The 16620-nt window shown below is 43.5% G+C and overlaps 1 protein-coding gene across 1 annotated transcript in view; it reads left to right on the plus strand.

Moving 5' to 3' along the window:
* Positions 1–16620, plus strand: part of LOC311121579 (nck-associated protein 5-like) — a 62687-nt gene that overhangs the window by 12133 nt on the left and 33934 nt on the right. The window contains exons 2-3 of the mRNA XM_084196040.1: positions 7585–7675; positions 12767–12943. Of these exons, the coding sequence (XP_084052166.1) occupies positions 7585–7675; positions 12767–12943 (268 nt within the window). The remainder of the gene's footprint in view (positions 1–7584; positions 7676–12766; positions 12944–16620) is intronic.

Consider the following 16620-nt stretch of genomic DNA (forward strand, 5'->3'; position numbering starts at 1 on the left):
TCTACAATGTAGAAAATAGTAACAATTAAGAAAAACCCTGGAATGAGTAGATGTGTTCAAACCTTTGACTGGTACTGTATTTGAACTCAACATGGGAGCCAGATCTAATTTTAAATGACCCTGTAGTTCTTTACATAGCAGCAATGCCAAGCACAGTAGATCCTTATGAGATGGAATGTCCATTCAGGCTGATACAAGAGCCTGTACAAGGACTTCAGCTGGGATAGGTTGTGTGTAGAGGGGAGAGAACCTGACCACAGCCCACCTTTTCCTCTCCATGCCCCAAGAGGAGCATCCAGGCCGGGGGAGGTTGGGGGGAGGTGAAGTAGTTGCGGGACAGCTGTGCTCCTGTCTGTGCTGTGGAGTAATGGGATTCATCCTGTCATCCTCCCTAAGTATCTCCTCTGGGGACATCAGTGATGTTCTGTGGTGCATGTGGGCCACACATGCTAACATTCACGCACACACACACACACACAACCCTACCACAGCTCCTCCGGGAGCCTCAGAGGGCTAGAGGCCTCTGCTCATATGGGGCCCCTTGGCTCCCAGCTCACTGCTAACTGCTTCCTATGGCCAGAGATGTACATGTGGAAAAAACATAATGGATTTGCTCGAAATCCAACCTCAACTAAAAGAGGGAATAGAGGAGTGAGAGAAAGAGGATTGTGTCTTAAAGAGGAATTAACTCAAGCCTTCCCTTATCCATATGTGTATGCAGTGACTTTTTGGTCACAAAACGTAGCATGTTTGTGAGAATTGTACCCTATGTGACACGTTACTTCCCTCAAATGAAATAAAGATGGTGGAAGCATCCAGGAGGTAGTCGTTATCTCTCTCAGAAGAATAGGAGGCTGTAAAAAAGTGACATGACTGCCTTGGCCTGCCTGGCCTCTGACTGTCTCACTCGTCCCTTTGGCGTCCCCCTGCCTCCCTGTCATGCGTGTCTCATTGTCAGGGGTCAAAGTTGACTTGAAAGAGCCAGTGGTCCTAAGGTTTAAGGACTTTGTAATGCTACCCCCATGCTAACTGGGATGAAGGGCCCTTGTGGCTTTTACAGCGTTTTCCGCTTTAAACAAAACTGGATGTGTATCGCCTGGTCAGAGAACGAGTGCAGAGACCCCAACAGCATTTGCCCTGAGGGCTTTATTAGGGGTTCAGGTCGCTCTCTAGGGTAGGACATGGTAGAGTCCCAATTACAATTACCCATTCTGGTCGAAAAACACAAAACAAAAATTTGAAAGAGGATAAAGAAGTAGCTTAGCTTAATCTATCGGCCTGCCGGGCAATTACATGCGTTTACAGAGGTGGAAGAGATTTAGTGGGAATGCGAAAAAGAGTCGTTAACCAGAAAAATGGAACTTTGCAATGCTGAGTCAGATAGTTTGGGTGAGTTTTCCAGGAACTGCTGCCGGGTGAAGATTAGGCGATAATAATATTTATCCATCAAGTCATGGTGACCCCTCGTGCTTAAGACTTTTCAAATTGTGCCTTTGTCAAACCTGGTTAATGGGGTTTGGGAGAGCTCAGCTCCTAATACCGTGTTGATGGAGTGAGAGTTTGGAGCAGGGCTTTTCCCCAGTGAGCCCAGAGGCTGCAGAAGCCAGGTAGATCAATCCAACCCATGAGCTCACGGTCTCACTCTTTCTCTAGCATGGTGATATGTGTCCTAAGAAATACCTATGTTTGTCTTTCAGTCTGTCTGCCTGTCTGTGTACAGTATTGACACGACGACACAGCAGTGACTTACATAGCAATAGAAAGTGTTGGTTTCAACTCAGCCTAAAGCCTCTCTAATCCCTGGCAGCTAGTAAAGCTCCACATGTCTGCTGTCCATCCATCCACCCATTCATCCCTCACACTTATCCCAGGCTGGGTGATCCCTATCCTGGCCTCCCCCCTGTGGCCACAGACCTGATCCCTGGTCGTAGCCTAGCCACAGCCTAGCGTCGACACAGCAGGGGCTGTCCTCCTCTGGCTCAGGCTTAACATGAGACATATGGGAAAGGGTTTCCCTCCCTCCCCCTTTCCTCCCCCTCTCCCTCCCTCCCCCTTTATGTCTCCCTCCCTTTGGACCGCAGACTTCCCTTACCAGACCATGGTCCTGACTGGGACAGCATTGGGATTGGATAATAACCCACCACAAGGCAGACACAGGGCCACCTCATAGAAAGCAAGACTGGTTTAGACTGGCCGGCGGGTTGTGTGTGCTTCATGATTCCAAAGCAGAGACCAGCTAACGGACGACCAACCAAACATGCTGGCTGTGTCTGTTCGATGGGAAAAGCACTCAGGCTTGTATGATTCTTGACTGGCCTATTTTAGCGGACCTACATTTTGATCTGTGTCTGGGTCAGCCGGTGACACTCTGAGGGCTGAGGGCTGAGAGCAGGCTGGCTGGTTGGTCCGTCTGCTTGTCCCAATGGAGCTTAGGGAAGTGTGCACGGTGTTTGTGGCGTTGTTTAGGAGAAAGGATGTTTGTAAGAACCGCAAAGGACCCAAATTCAGCAACATGGGGTAAGTCGGACTCTGAGGCAATCTGATCAGTGTGAGCGTTTAAAGATCTGTGTGTGTGTGTGTGTGTGTGTGTGTGTGTTGTTCTTTTGCTAAATCCTTGGTTGTGCGTGAAGCGTTGTTAGAGGTACCGCTGAGAACTAGTTTAATTTTACTAGTATCCGTTCTACAACTGGAATAGCGCTTGCTAGTTTACATTGACAGGTGATAAAAATGGCGTCCCATTTGAAGTCTGGACGGCGTTGAAAGTTTTCATGGCTTTAATGGCAGGAAGCTGAAAATCTGTGTGTCAATGTTCGGGCCATCTGAAAGCGGCTGAGACATGAGTAATGTGAGACACAGGACGCAGGGGAGACCGCCACACAGGGTGTTCTACCTCTAAAAGGCCGTTTTGGTCCATCAATGGTCCGGATGTTCTGATGGCTTGTCAAACACACCTCATTCAGCTCATTCAGACATCTGGCTTCCTTCCCCCATTGGCTTTACTTGAAGTGATGTGGGGTGTGTGCGGTGTGTGTGTGTGTGTTACTTATACCTGGGGCTGGAGATTGATTGGAGACTTAATTGTACTTCCTGGCTGTTGCCGACGTGTTTGAAATTCAGCTGGTGCAGTCTGGGGGTCAAACGAGTCAGGCTTTGCTTTCCTCCATCCATCCATAGCTCCATCTTTCCCTTCCTCCTTCCTTTTCTCCAGCGAGGTCCTCAATAGAAGGTAATTTACAACCGCTGAGATTGTAACCACATTAAGTAAGAGCTGTTCGGACACAGATTTATGTTTTTTTGTTGTGTAGAATCAAAGTTATCTTTCACAACTTTTTTGTCACAAAGATTGTTATCAGCTCTAATGGTTTGAGTTGACATCAAGTAGAGTTGCTATCGTAAAGATTGAAGTGTTTCACAAAAAAAAACAGGAAATTGCCAACAGATTTTAAATGCCAATGTTATTACATTTAGTATCATAGACAAAGTTAATGGTTCAAGTTGTTAGGGAGAAAAAATCATAGACTGTGACCTATGTAAATTGGATCGAAGTGACATCATATTCACACTTAATATACAGCATATGTGCTACTTGAGGGAGTTTTGAAATTCTTGATGGATTACAGTTATGATCTTAATTCATGTTTATTATTAGAGATAAATGAAATAAACTCTCATAACCTTTTAAACCATTCTCACTCTATTCGATTAAATATAAAACCTTTTTTTTTGTTTTACTTAAAAAGCATTATGCACTCAAAACAACCTCTCGGATCTCCCTCCCAAGTCCTCATTAATTATACTGCTAAATAGCTTCAGAAAACAATATAATTCCTAATCAGTACACCATCAAAATGTGATTATCAGGGGTAATTGTCCAAGACAGTCCTATTTGTGATGCTCCCCCAGATGAATCGGAGGGAGAAATGTGGTTAGAATTAATGGGAGCTAAACTTGAACCCGCCTTTCAAGACGACAACAGAGACAATATAACTAAATGTTATGTTCAGGTCACTGTTTGTGTAGATGATCTACCTTGGTCATGTATGGTGCTGAGGGAGGAGATGTGTCATATGTAAAGTGTAGGCTAGTAGTCACCTGAGAAAGATTTGTTTGGCTTTCCTCTCATATGTAGCTTTTGAATGCCAATGTTGCAGCATTACGCCTTGTCATAGCATTACGCCTTGTCATAGCATTACGCCTTGTCATAGCATTACGCCTTGTCATAGCATTACGCCTTGTCATAGCATTACGCCTTGTCATAGCATTACGCCTTGTCATAGCATTACGCCTTGTCATAGCATTACGCCTTGTCATAGCATTACGACTTGTCATAGCATTACGCCTTGTCATAGCATTACGCCTTGTCATAGATTTATGAATTGTCATAGCATTACGACATGTCATAGCATTAAATCAAATCAAATTGTATTTGTCACAATGCTTCATTAACAACAGGTGTAGACTAACAGTGAAATGCTTACTTACGGGCCCGTCCCAACAATGCAGAGAGGAAAAAGGAAAATAATATAATGAGGAATAAATCCACAATGAGTAACGATAACATGGCTATATACACGGGGTACCAGTACCAAGTGGATGTGCAGGGGTACGAGGTAATTGAGTTAGATATGTACATATAACTAGGAATAAAGGGACAGATAGTAAACAGCAGCAGCAGCGTATGTGATGAGTCAAAAGATACAGTATGCAGATATTCCAGGTAGCTATTGGTTAACTATTTAATTAACTATTTAGCGGTCTTATAGCTTGGGGGTAGAAGCTATTCAGCATAGCATTACAACTAGTCCTGGACATTCCTGATTCATAGAAAAGCATTTTGACAGTCACAGTACGTTGTCAGGCACTTTGTAGCTCAGCATGTATTATGAAGTCAGACTTTGGCACCATGCTGCAGTGGCTTCCATCCATATCCATGGTCCCTTTATCCTCCTCTGCTCTCTCTCTCTCTGCTTATATGGTGCACATACAGGACCCTGTGACTTCAAACAGTCTGGGGAATCCAATGCATGTTGAAGTCATTCCCCTCAATCGGCACTGGAAGCCGTGTGTAGTTGCGTGTGTACTGCAGGGGAATTTATCTGGCCATCTCTCCTGGCCAGGCTGTAGATTCAGAACGGGCCTGGGTTTGTCCAGCAGTGCTTGTGGGGACTTTGAGGCACAATGTGTGCTCTCAGGGTCCACCCTGAATCAGCCCCTATTAAAAACATACAAAGAGACCCTTTCAGGTGCTGGCTAGCCGCAGCCGTCAGACCGCCAGCCTACAGCCCCTAGTCCTCAGCCACAACACAGGCCAGCCAGAGGAGAGGAACATCAAAGGCCCCCATCATCCTGTCACTTAGCCATGTGGAGGTCACTGGGGTCAGACCACTACCTCTCCACCTCTCTACACAGTGACGTTCTGTCTGTCTGGTAATGTGGCGGAGAATGTGGAGAATTTGATTTGAATGTGTTTTTTGAGGGAAGGAAAGATCTTGAGAGAATGAAATTGTGAAATAAAGTTGTTTGATAAAGCAGGATAAAACAAAATACCTTTGTAATGCAATATCAATGTAAATATTGGGTAAATAATGCCTTTGCTCTCCTATTCCTCTAGTGGATCAAAGTAAGGGTCAGGAGGTTTACCTTACGACATCATCTGACCAGTAAAAAACTCCTGACCCTGGTCATGCTGTAGACACAGGTACTTTTGTGATGAGGATGACTGAATCCCACTGTATTTCAGCTCTGCCATATTTGTTACCCAACTAATGTAAAGTCAATAAACTCTGAATGAGTCAGTTACCCCATGTTGGTTCAGTCACAAAGTCCTTGACCTGGCCTGACTACAATGTCCTAGTCCCACACCCCATATCCCTGACCATAACGATTAAGGACAGTGTACTAAGCGGCAGGCTACAGCAATCTGCCATAGACCTGACCACTCACTCAGCCTGTCAATCAATCAGTCAGTCAGTCAGTCAGTCAGCTAGCTAGGCCTGATTATAGCCAGCTTTTCTCTGGCTTCCAACTCAGCCTGCCAGATGGTGTGGCTACTACAATGGCAGAGCACAGCCCTGCCTGCGCTAAAGCCGTGGCTTAGCCGTCGTGCAACAGTTCAGCTGTGAAAACCGCAGTGGGAAAACAGGCAAAATGTCACTGAGCTCAGCTGTAAGAACAAACAACAAACGTGGCTGATTTGTCTTCTCCAGAGTGTGTTAAGCCTAAACAGTTAATAGTGTTGAGATGGGGACTGTCACTGTTGAAAGGATGATCAGAAGTGTCACCACTTAAAGGTGACTGACACTGACAGGGAATTCAGTTAGACACAAGTAGGTTTCGTAATGCTGTTTACTGCAACATCAAGTTATCTGGTGTTGCGTCATTTTGCTCTCTTTACTCTTAGGAACGGCATTTTAAAATGCAAATGACACACCCATCTGTCCATCCATGGCTAGGTCCTTGTCTATGTCCCTGTCTATGTCCCTGGCTATGTCCTTGGCTTTGTCCCTGGCTCGGTCCCTGTCTATGTCCCTGGCTAGGTCCCTGGCTATGTCCCTGGCTATGTCCCTGTCTATGTCCCTGGCTATGTCCCTGTCTATGTCCCTATCTATTTCCCTGGCTATGTCCCTGACTAGGTCCCTGGCTATGTCCATGGCTTTGTCCCTGGCTAGGTCCCTGGCTGTGACCCTGGCTTTGTCCATTGCTATGTCCCTGGGTATGTCCCTGGCTATGTCCCTGGCTATGTCCCTTGCTATGTCCCTGGCTATGTCCCTGGCTATGTCCCTGGCTAGGTCCCTGGGTAGGTCCCTGGCTATGTCCCTGGCTATGTCCATGGCTTTGTCCCTGGCTTTGTCCCTGGCTATGTCCATGGCTTTGTCCCTGGCTTTGTCCCTGGCTTTGTCCCTGGCTATGTCCATGGCTTTGTCCCTAGCTATATCCCTGTCTATGTCCCTGGCTTTGTCCCCGGCTATGTCCGTGTGATGATTTGGAATTCGCCTTCGTTTATCAAAGTCTGGGCTTCTCTCCCTGCTCCACAATGGTATTCCTCTCCTGAAATGTCACAGTGGTTTCATCGCTCCATCTCTTTGTACTCTGACGTGTAGGCCTATTTTCCGCTGGGTCAATGGAGGGAGCCCTATCCTACACAATCTCCCTAAAGGTCCAACTCTCAGTGGATGTGCTTTTTACCCGGAATAGGCCAGGGAGGTAATGCCGTTGTAGTGATTCATTTGGAAATCAGGGTTGAGTAGTAGCATATTGATGTAGGCTATGGGGTAAAAGTCTCTGGTTTGCATTGAGAGAAATCCTTATTTGGGACAAAAATCGAGGCACAACCGTATCACAAGTCCCATAGAGACATTGAAGCAGAGGCAGTCAGTCAATACTCTGCCTCAGTGGATGCACTTCTGAACCTCCCCAGCGCCATATGTACCCATTCAGTACCACAGTGTGTGGTGTACCACATGCTGTAGTGGGAAGGGACTGGGGTATGATCCAAAACCCACTCGTCTCCTCTTGTGTCGCTGGCTCTAAACCAATCCCCCCTTCTTCTTCCCCCTCTATTTGTGTGTGTACGTGCGTGTGCAGGATGGAAGAGACGGTGCGGACGCTGCTGCAGAACCAGGGGGTGCTGGAGCAGACAGCCGTGGACACTGTGGACATCATGAAGGCCTACAAGGTAACACCGCACTGCCCAGCACTCCTCCAACATGGGCTCTCCTTCCTGCTCTTTATAAAGCCAAAACGTAGAGGCTTGTGTAGGAGAAATGCTTTGTTTAGTAACACATAGGCCATGCATTAGGATAAGTTGTTGTTATTGACCATCAATTAGGATCTGCCTTATTATTATTATATATACAGTATATATATATATATATATATATATATATATATATATACAGTGCCCTCCACAATTATTGGCACCCCTGTTTAAGATGTGGTCGAGGACTTCCAAAAATTCTAAAAAAAATTAAACAACATAGAACCCAAATGCAAAAAAAGAGAAAAATCCAACCTTTTATTTAAGTACATTACTTTGGTGTAAAAAAAAAAAATCACACATTTAGAAAAAAAATAACTTTAAATAATGTGTCCCACAATTATTGGCCCTGATGTTAATACTTTGTACAACCCCCTTTTGCCAACAAGACAGCACTTAATCTCCTCCTATAACATTTCACAAGATTGGAGAACACAGAGAGAGGGATCTTTGACCATTCTTCTTTGCACAATCTTTCTAGATCATCCAGTGTCCTGGGTCCTCTCTTATGCACTCTCCTCTTTAGCTCGCCCCACAGGTTTTCGATTGGGTTGAGGTCTGGGGACTGAGATGGCCATGGGAGGACCTTGAGTTTGTGACTGCTGAACCATTTTTGTGTAGATTTTGCCACATGTTTTGGATCATTATCCTGCTGAAAGACCCAATGACGACCCATCTTCAGCTTTCTGGCAGAGGCCATCAGGTTTTTATTTAAAATGTCCTGGTAGTTCAAAGCGTTCATAATGCCATGCACCCTAACAAGGTTCCCAGGGCCTTTGGAAGAGAAACAGGCCCACAGCATCACAGATCCTCCACCATACTTCACGGTGGGCATGAGGTGCTTTTCGGCATACTCATCTTTTGTTTTACGCCAGACCCACTTAGAGTGTTTGTTGCCAAAAAGCTCAATCTTAGTCTCATCTGACCAAAGCACACGATCCCAGTTGAAGTCCCAGTGCCGCTTAGCAAACTCCAGACGTTTACGTTTGTGAGTGTTAGTGAGAAAAGGCTTTTTCCTTGCATGCCTCCCAAACAGCTTGTTGGCATGTAGAGAGCGTCTGATGGTTGTTTTGGAGACTTTGTGACCCCAAGATGCCACTCTTTGATGCAATTCTGTGACAGTGAGCTTAGGACTTTTTTTTACTTCTCTTACCATCCTCCTCACTGTGCGTCGTGGCAAGATAAACTTGGGACCTCTTCCAGCCTTGTTTGTCACTGTTCCAGTTGTTTTAAACTTCTTAATGATTCCTCTGACTGTAGATACGGGCAAGTTAAGGCGAGTGGCTATTTTCTTGTAGCCATTGCCTGACTTATGAAGGTCGACACAAATCTGCCTTACTTGAATGGTGTGTTCTCTTGTCTTTGCCATGTTGACAAATGGGTAAGAGAATTAGGCTTCTGTGTCACGTCATATTTATACCCCAGGGAAACAGGAAGTCATGAATTACTCATTAAAAGTTCCTAGATACCCTGACCAACTTTAGCAACTACAGAAAAATGTATTTTTAAAAAAATCAATTAAAATTTTCAGCGGAATTGTTAGGGGTGCCAATAATTGTGGGACACATGATTTCAAGTTTATTTTTTTCTAAATGTGTGATTTTTTTTTTTACCACCAAAGTAATGTACTTAAATAAAAGGTTGGATTTTTCTCTTTTTTTGCATTTGGGTTCTATGTTGTTTAAAAAAAAAAGGAGAATTTTTGGAAGTCCTCGACCACATCTTAAACAGGGGTGCCAATAATAGTGGAGGGCATTGTATATATATATATTTTTTAGGGGCTAGATCAGCTTTAATATTGCAGGTATATTGTAGCTTCCATCAATGTAATTGTCTGCATAATTTCAAATTCCCCATATACATATATATTTTTTTAAAAATATATTTTTTATATATATTTTCCTGTATTAGTTTCCCCTAACCCTACCAACCCTCCCCTAATTGGAGTAAACTAATGGACAACAACACTTACGCTTCTACTTCCAGCTTATACATACTATATACATTTTATGGATACAGTATATTTTACAATAGTTATATTTTGTTTGTTTTTAGTCCCATCCTTCAGCTCCACTTATTACTTAGGTTCTGTTCTTGGCAACCAAACTGGTTGCTATAATTAGACTTATTAGCGGTAGGCCTATAGTAGCCTGAAACTTTGTGTGTTTGTGTGTTATGTGTACAGCTACTGTATATTTTTGTGTGGATTTTTGTTTGTGCTGTTCCTTAGATACTCAAGGTATCTCACATAACTCTTTAATTGTCCATTTGTAATTAAATTCATTTAATTATGCCAAAGTGACCTTTCAAACAACATCGTAGGAAAAAAGTGGAACTGTGTGGGCTAGAAGTAGTTAGGTTGTGTTACTGTTAGGTAAGGTTGATAAAGGTCATGTAATTACAGTTCATGGAGATCATGTCTTATACTCACATGATTCATACCACATTTAAAAAGTCATTTATCTTAAACTTTTTCATTTCCAAATGTGTTAACAATAAGTAAGTGAATTCACCGAAGTGCATTGCACATATCTCTCAAATGCAAAACTTTATACTGACTTCTTGACATCAGTGATGAATATGCTACATCATTATAAAAGATAAAGCCACTCATTAGCATGGTGGGCATGCTATGCCTTTATAAACCAATCATAAATGGTCATGTGTAACAAATAGGCAGGAAGAGTAAAATATGTGCGTCATAACAGGAAATGGAGGTATGGCGGTATGCATTCCAATGAGCCTAATACATGCATTAGCTACACTTATTCGGGGTAACCGTAGGGAGTATAACTCTATGTCTGAATCCCAAATGGCACCCTATTCCTTATATAGAGCACTACTTTTAACCAAGGCCCATAGAGTATATAGCACTAGGCATAACATTAATAGGGTTCCTTTTGCAGTGCAGCCTCCCTCTCAGTTGTGGGCCATATTTCCACATAGCCACATACCCTGTGATTATTCAAATGATGGGTATTTTACAGAATAACAGCAGCCCCAGAATTAATCAACCTGAGTGGATTATTAAACATGGAATTAGAATCTGTCGACGTGTGCCAGTGGAGGGGATCAATGTTGCTCTAACTTGTGTGAACGGATGCAGCAAACATTCACGTATGGAGAGAGACACATGTTAGGTTACTGAGATGACTGTACCTACTGTAACCAGATGTTCAGCAAGCAACCAGACATAACAGGACTTTGGTAATAAGAACAAGCTCTCAATGAATGGTACCATTACTGGGGGAGAGATATTGATCATATTCATTATGCACCAAACGGAAGAAAATTGACTCAAATAGGGAGGGACGACCTGGACTTGTGAAACAAGAAATGCTTAAAACTCTTTACTACAGTGTGCCCAAATGAATACGACCCTGGTATCAATGCGCCTGCAAAACAAAAGAATCAAACAAAGTAAGATTGGGAAACCACCGGTATGTTTTAGCCAAGACTGGAATAGTCCTTTAAAGTTCAAAACAAAACGTAATGCTAGTTGTTGCCAAGGACACCATTTCCAATTTATGTTCAGGAGGGAGGGACGACTTGTTTTGGATGCATTTGGATATGGCGGCGCTAGCGAAAACTCAACCTCATCTATCAATGTCTCCAGCCATGGCTGCCTGCGCCCACCGCGCTACCCTGAAAGCCTATCATCAGACTTGACAATCAACTATCAAGGGGGGAGAGAAGGATTGAATGAAAAATGTAACAAAGGTGCACAGCCATTCATCCGGCGATAACGACTGAAGGCTTTGGGGAGATTTTAAGGAAAAAATTGAGGGGGAAAGTCCATTTACTTGCATTGCAAAGCTCATTGGCTGGCTATAGGCTTGTGTTGAGGTTTGCACGACATCTAACTCCCAGCTCAGTTGTAGTTTCATCCCCCTCTGGTCCTTGATCAGATTTGGAATAGGATGGAGATAAGAGTGTTTGTGAAATGGATGTTGCAAATTAAAGGGTGGTGACCTCCTCGATCGGACTAAAGCCATGCATGCCGAGTATTTAAAGGTGTCTCAATCTCTCCTATTGAAATGTACCTACATTTAGGATTCATGGCAACTACCGTATATCACCCCAGGAGCAGCGTTGGTTTTTAAAGCACATTCAATGCATAAAGATAAATGCCCAGTTTAGTCCAGTGAGGATTAAGCGTTTCATATTATCGGAATATCGCTTTGTTTTGGATGCAGGAAATACATCATAAATCCCCATTGGTAGGGTTTTTGTATTAAATTGTAAGGAAAATTGTGTTTGGTGTAAATACAGTATATTAGCTTTAACAACATTAGCAGCCTATGCTATGATTCTCATATGTCTCAATATCACATACAAAACAACATGGTGTACTAATTTAAGACCAATAATAATTTATTTGAATAGTAACATCCGAGTGAACAAAAATTCCCTCCTTGACTTCTAGGATAGTGTGAAAATACTTAGAATAACTGACAGACGACACATGACATATCCTCCTTTACCAGTACTCTGTATCCTGTGTTGAATGTACAGTACCTAATTAGCTAGTCAATGTCAGGATGCTGTCTCGTCTGTGAATCTCCTGGTGAGCCATGCCCAGCGGGCCTGGGGATATCAGGGACCCCATCATTTTATTGTGTTCGCTTTTAATTTCCGCCTCTGTATATTAGTGTCACAGCTAGAGACTGAGGCAGGGGGAGAAAAGGGGATGTGGGGTCCCCTATCGGCAGACAAGATGGAGAGGTCTCAAGGTCACTGCCACTCTTTGGAAATACAAGTGAAATGCGATTAGGGATTAGGGGATGTTTTGGAGTCGTGTTGTTGAATCGTTTTATTTTTCTCTTCCCCTCTCTCGCTCCTCTCTGTTCTCTCGGTCTTTCTGTTTATTTTTCTCTCTCTCTCTTCTTCTTCTCCCACCTTTGTCTTTCTCTCTTTCTTTCTCTCTTTCTCCTTCTCACACTCTCTCTCTCTCCCTTTCTCTCGCTCTCTATCGCTCTCTCTCCCTCTTTCCTCTCATCTGTCTATCAGGATAAACTCTCGGAGGAGGTGCAGAAGACGCGTGACAGCCTGGAGCAGAACAGCGGCGGTAGCGGCCCACTGCCGTCTTCTGGAGACCCTTCGCTGGCTGACATCGGCAGCATCAGCGGAGCGGAAGAGTTTCAAGACCAAACAAAGCTCCTTCTGGAGCGTCTGCGCACCCTAGAGGTACGGTTCAAAAAATGGCTCCGCCTCTGTTCTCTTCTCCTCCCTCCTCTTCTTCTCCCTCTGCGACCAGGCTCTCCGTTCTGCTGGTTGCAGTCTGGAGCATAATGGTCTTATCAAAGTCTCGTGTGCTCTGCTGTTTGAAGAGCAAAGCACTCCACGAGGGCCCAGGTTTTGGGTCTTTGTTAGTTTCCACATCGCTCCACCATTGTTCCAGTGTGTGTTCTGTTCTCAGCATTAGCAACAGTTGAGTCAGAAATCCATTTTGAGTAATCCTTCTGATTCTGATTGTTTCCGACCATACAGTACACCCACTAGACTGACACACCAGGCTTTCAGATCTCCTCAGCAATTAAAGGGGCTAAGAATATTAAGACTTAATCGAATTACGCTCGGAGACCCACCTAATCATTTATGAAGTGGCCCTGGCTGATGCCGCGAGGGTCTGTGGCTAATGTTAAAATACTTTGAGCGTTTGATCGAGCCCCCCCCGGAGTGCCCAATCGGAAGGGTTTGGTTTTGCACTTTTAGGACTACTCCATTGGCCCATTGCGGCCAGCCAAGCTCAACCAAGCTCAATCAAGTGCAGAGAAAGTATTTGAAAAAAACAACAAATACTACTTGAACCCAGGTCTTCTCCTCAGCCACTATGGACAGCTCAGACATGAGAAAACCTGCCAGAGACACAAAGACCCAAGAAACTGGCACGTTCTACAGACATTATTAACGGTGACACTAACTCCACACTGACAGAAATTGCAGTTAAGGCTAATTACAACAAAATGCAGTGTAATTGCTTGTTGCTTTATGGCTCCTCTATCACTGTACAAGTTATCTTCCTTGCAGTCAAAGAAAATAATGGCTGGCCTGTCTCGCGATTTGTCGCATTACCCCAAAAAGCTACATTCTAAATGAGTTTATCGAAAGTTATCTGCCATTTTCTTCCATCCACCTGCATCTGTGATGGATGCTCCTCCAGAAGAGAACCGGCTAAAACAACGGCGAGGCAATACATCACTGGCCTTTATTATGTGTAAACGGGGGTGACACTAAGTAAGGGCGCCCATTTCTATTTCCCCCCCACCAGCCAAGCCCAACTGATATCATTAATTATCATGGTGGGCATGTTACGCCTTTATAAATGGTGCTTATTTTAAGCATAGATTGAATCCTTTTGAAAAAATCCATCTTGGAGAAAGAAATGGGTATTCTTTTCACAGATGCTTGAAAGATCGGTTAAAGGTCGTTGAGTGAGTAGACATTCGGTCAAAGGACAAAATGAGTTGGGATTCATCTCGAGTGGACATAGGCTGGAATACAAGTTACCGCTACAAATTATATACCTATAACGAACTCATCCATTCCAGCTCAACTCTCAATGCTTCTAGCTTTCCACACAAGCAAGTGTTGTAGAGACTCCATGGTAAGACAGAGCACCAGAGCAAGCAAGTGACTGGGTCTTGGGTAACTGTCTGCAGTTTGAGCAAGTGTGCATGCCCATTGCCCAGCCTTGTGCTCATGCAGCTTGGTTGGCACAGTTGGCACCCGGGTGCCAGGGAAAGTAGGCCTGGTGTACAGGCGTCACAGAAGGACAGCTGGCACTCTGGTCTCAGTGCAGGGTTGGCTCTAACTCCTGTTCAATTACAGACAGAGTGAGAACTGACTGAGGTGCAGCCAGCTCTAGCCCTGTCCATACATCCCCTCCTCACCCCAATTCAAACCTACTGTGAGCCAGAAGCAAAAACTCCTGTTGTCTATAACTCTGTTCTCTAGCTAGTTACCTTCCATTGAAGTTTAAAAGTAAAATGCATTAATGATTCTAGTCGCTAATCATGGGGACTCTGCAGGAAAAAACTACCTGGATGATCAAGCATGTATTCTATTCTATAAAAAGCAACTTATAATGGCATGCATCATTTATATGTTTCAAAACCTATGGCAATAGCAGTTGTAGTTGCTGTACTGTAATTGTAGCAGCTGCAGGAGCAATACATTGACAGGATGTGCTAATATAAATACATGTTTATTATGTGATTTAGTTGCTATTTTCCTCCCCAATCAAAATGTTTTTTCTGACATGGGATATTTATTTAGTTTAGCATTTGTTGATAATGTATCGCAGCCGAGCACTGCATTCATTCACACTAATATTGATTATGCCTACCTATTTTTCTGCCAGGTTCAAATAATATTTGTATTGTTAGATTATGTCTGCAATGTCAAACTTTCTCCATGATGTTTTGCAATACAGGATGGTAAAATAACACTATAATGAAAGTATTTCAAATGCTTTTAGTGCAAGCAGAAAACGTTCAGCATTCATCATGCATGCTTTTTGATGTGTGTTTATCAGGTACTGATAGGTTCAGTTTGATGGAACTAGACATATTTTTCACATACTACCCAAATCAACAATATTGTCAATATAGCACGACACTTCCCCTTTCACCAACCCCTTGTTCCATAGAGAAAGATGATTCAACCTGTTACTACCCACACAAAGAATATGATAAAAACATCAGAAAACATGTTTATATGCAACCTTTGGGTAATTATGTGCCTTCACTAAAAACGTTTACTTTACTAATATTAATACTTACTAATAATACTTTTTTATTTGTAAAGGGCTTTTCATGTACATCTCAAAGTTGCTCTTTTGTTATAGCTCTGTGCCATTTCGATTAAGGCAGTGGAATATGTTAGGTGCAATTATTTGGCCTGGGTTTTAATCAAAGGCTGGCTGTTTGTACTAAAGGGCATGTGGCGAGAGAGGCGAGCTAGCCGGAGCGATGTTGACAGCTTCTAATATGGCCTGCCTGGCCCGCCTGCATTTGACAAACTAGAAAAAGAGGAGATCAATAGCCCCTCTCCCTTAAAAGGTGAAGCAATATTCACGCCCCCCCCAAAACAAGAACATATTCACATTAGCCCATTCTAGCCCATTCTACGTAACTTCTTACTTGTACCTTTAAAGTTCAAGATCATAACTTCAATCCCCTTGACCTTTCATTGCGAGATACTTCTGCAGGTTTTTATTAGTTGGCCCCGGTCTTATGGTTGACACCTGACCTTTTCCACCGCCGGCGAATCCTCTCTTGTTGTTATCTTGTTCTGTGGCAGCGTAGTCTTGCGGTACAAAACACAGATACAGTGGGGAAAAAAGTATTTAGTCAGCCACCAATTGTGCAAGTTCTCCCACTGAAAAAGATGAGAGAGGCCTGTAATTTTCATCATAGGTACACGTCAACTATGACAGACAAAATGAGATTTTTTTTTCCAGAAAATCACATTGTAGGATTTTTTATGAATTTATTTGCAAATTATGGTGGAAAATAAGTATTTGGTCAATAAGAAAAGTTTCTCAATACTTTGTTATATACCCTTTGTTGGCAATGACACAGGTCAAACGTTTTCTGTAAGTCTTCACAAGGTTTTCACACACTGTTGCTGGTATTTTGGCCCATTCCTCCATGCAGATCTCCTCTAGAGCAGTGATGTTTTGGGGCTGTCGCTGGGCAACACGGACTTTCAACTCCCTCCAAAGATTTTCTATGGGGTTGAGATCTGGAGACTGGCTAGGCCACTCCAGGACCTTGAAATGCTTCTTACGAAGCCACTCCTTCGTTGCCTGGGCGGTGTGTTTGGGATCATTGTCATGCTGAAAGACCCAGCCACGTTTC

Source organism: Coregonus lavaretus (assembly GCF_964263955.1).
Source record: "Coregonus lavaretus genome assembly, contig: HAP1_SCAFFOLD_2750, whole genome shotgun sequence".
Lineage (NCBI taxonomy): Eukaryota > Metazoa > Chordata > Actinopteri > Salmoniformes > Salmonidae > Coregonus > Coregonus lavaretus.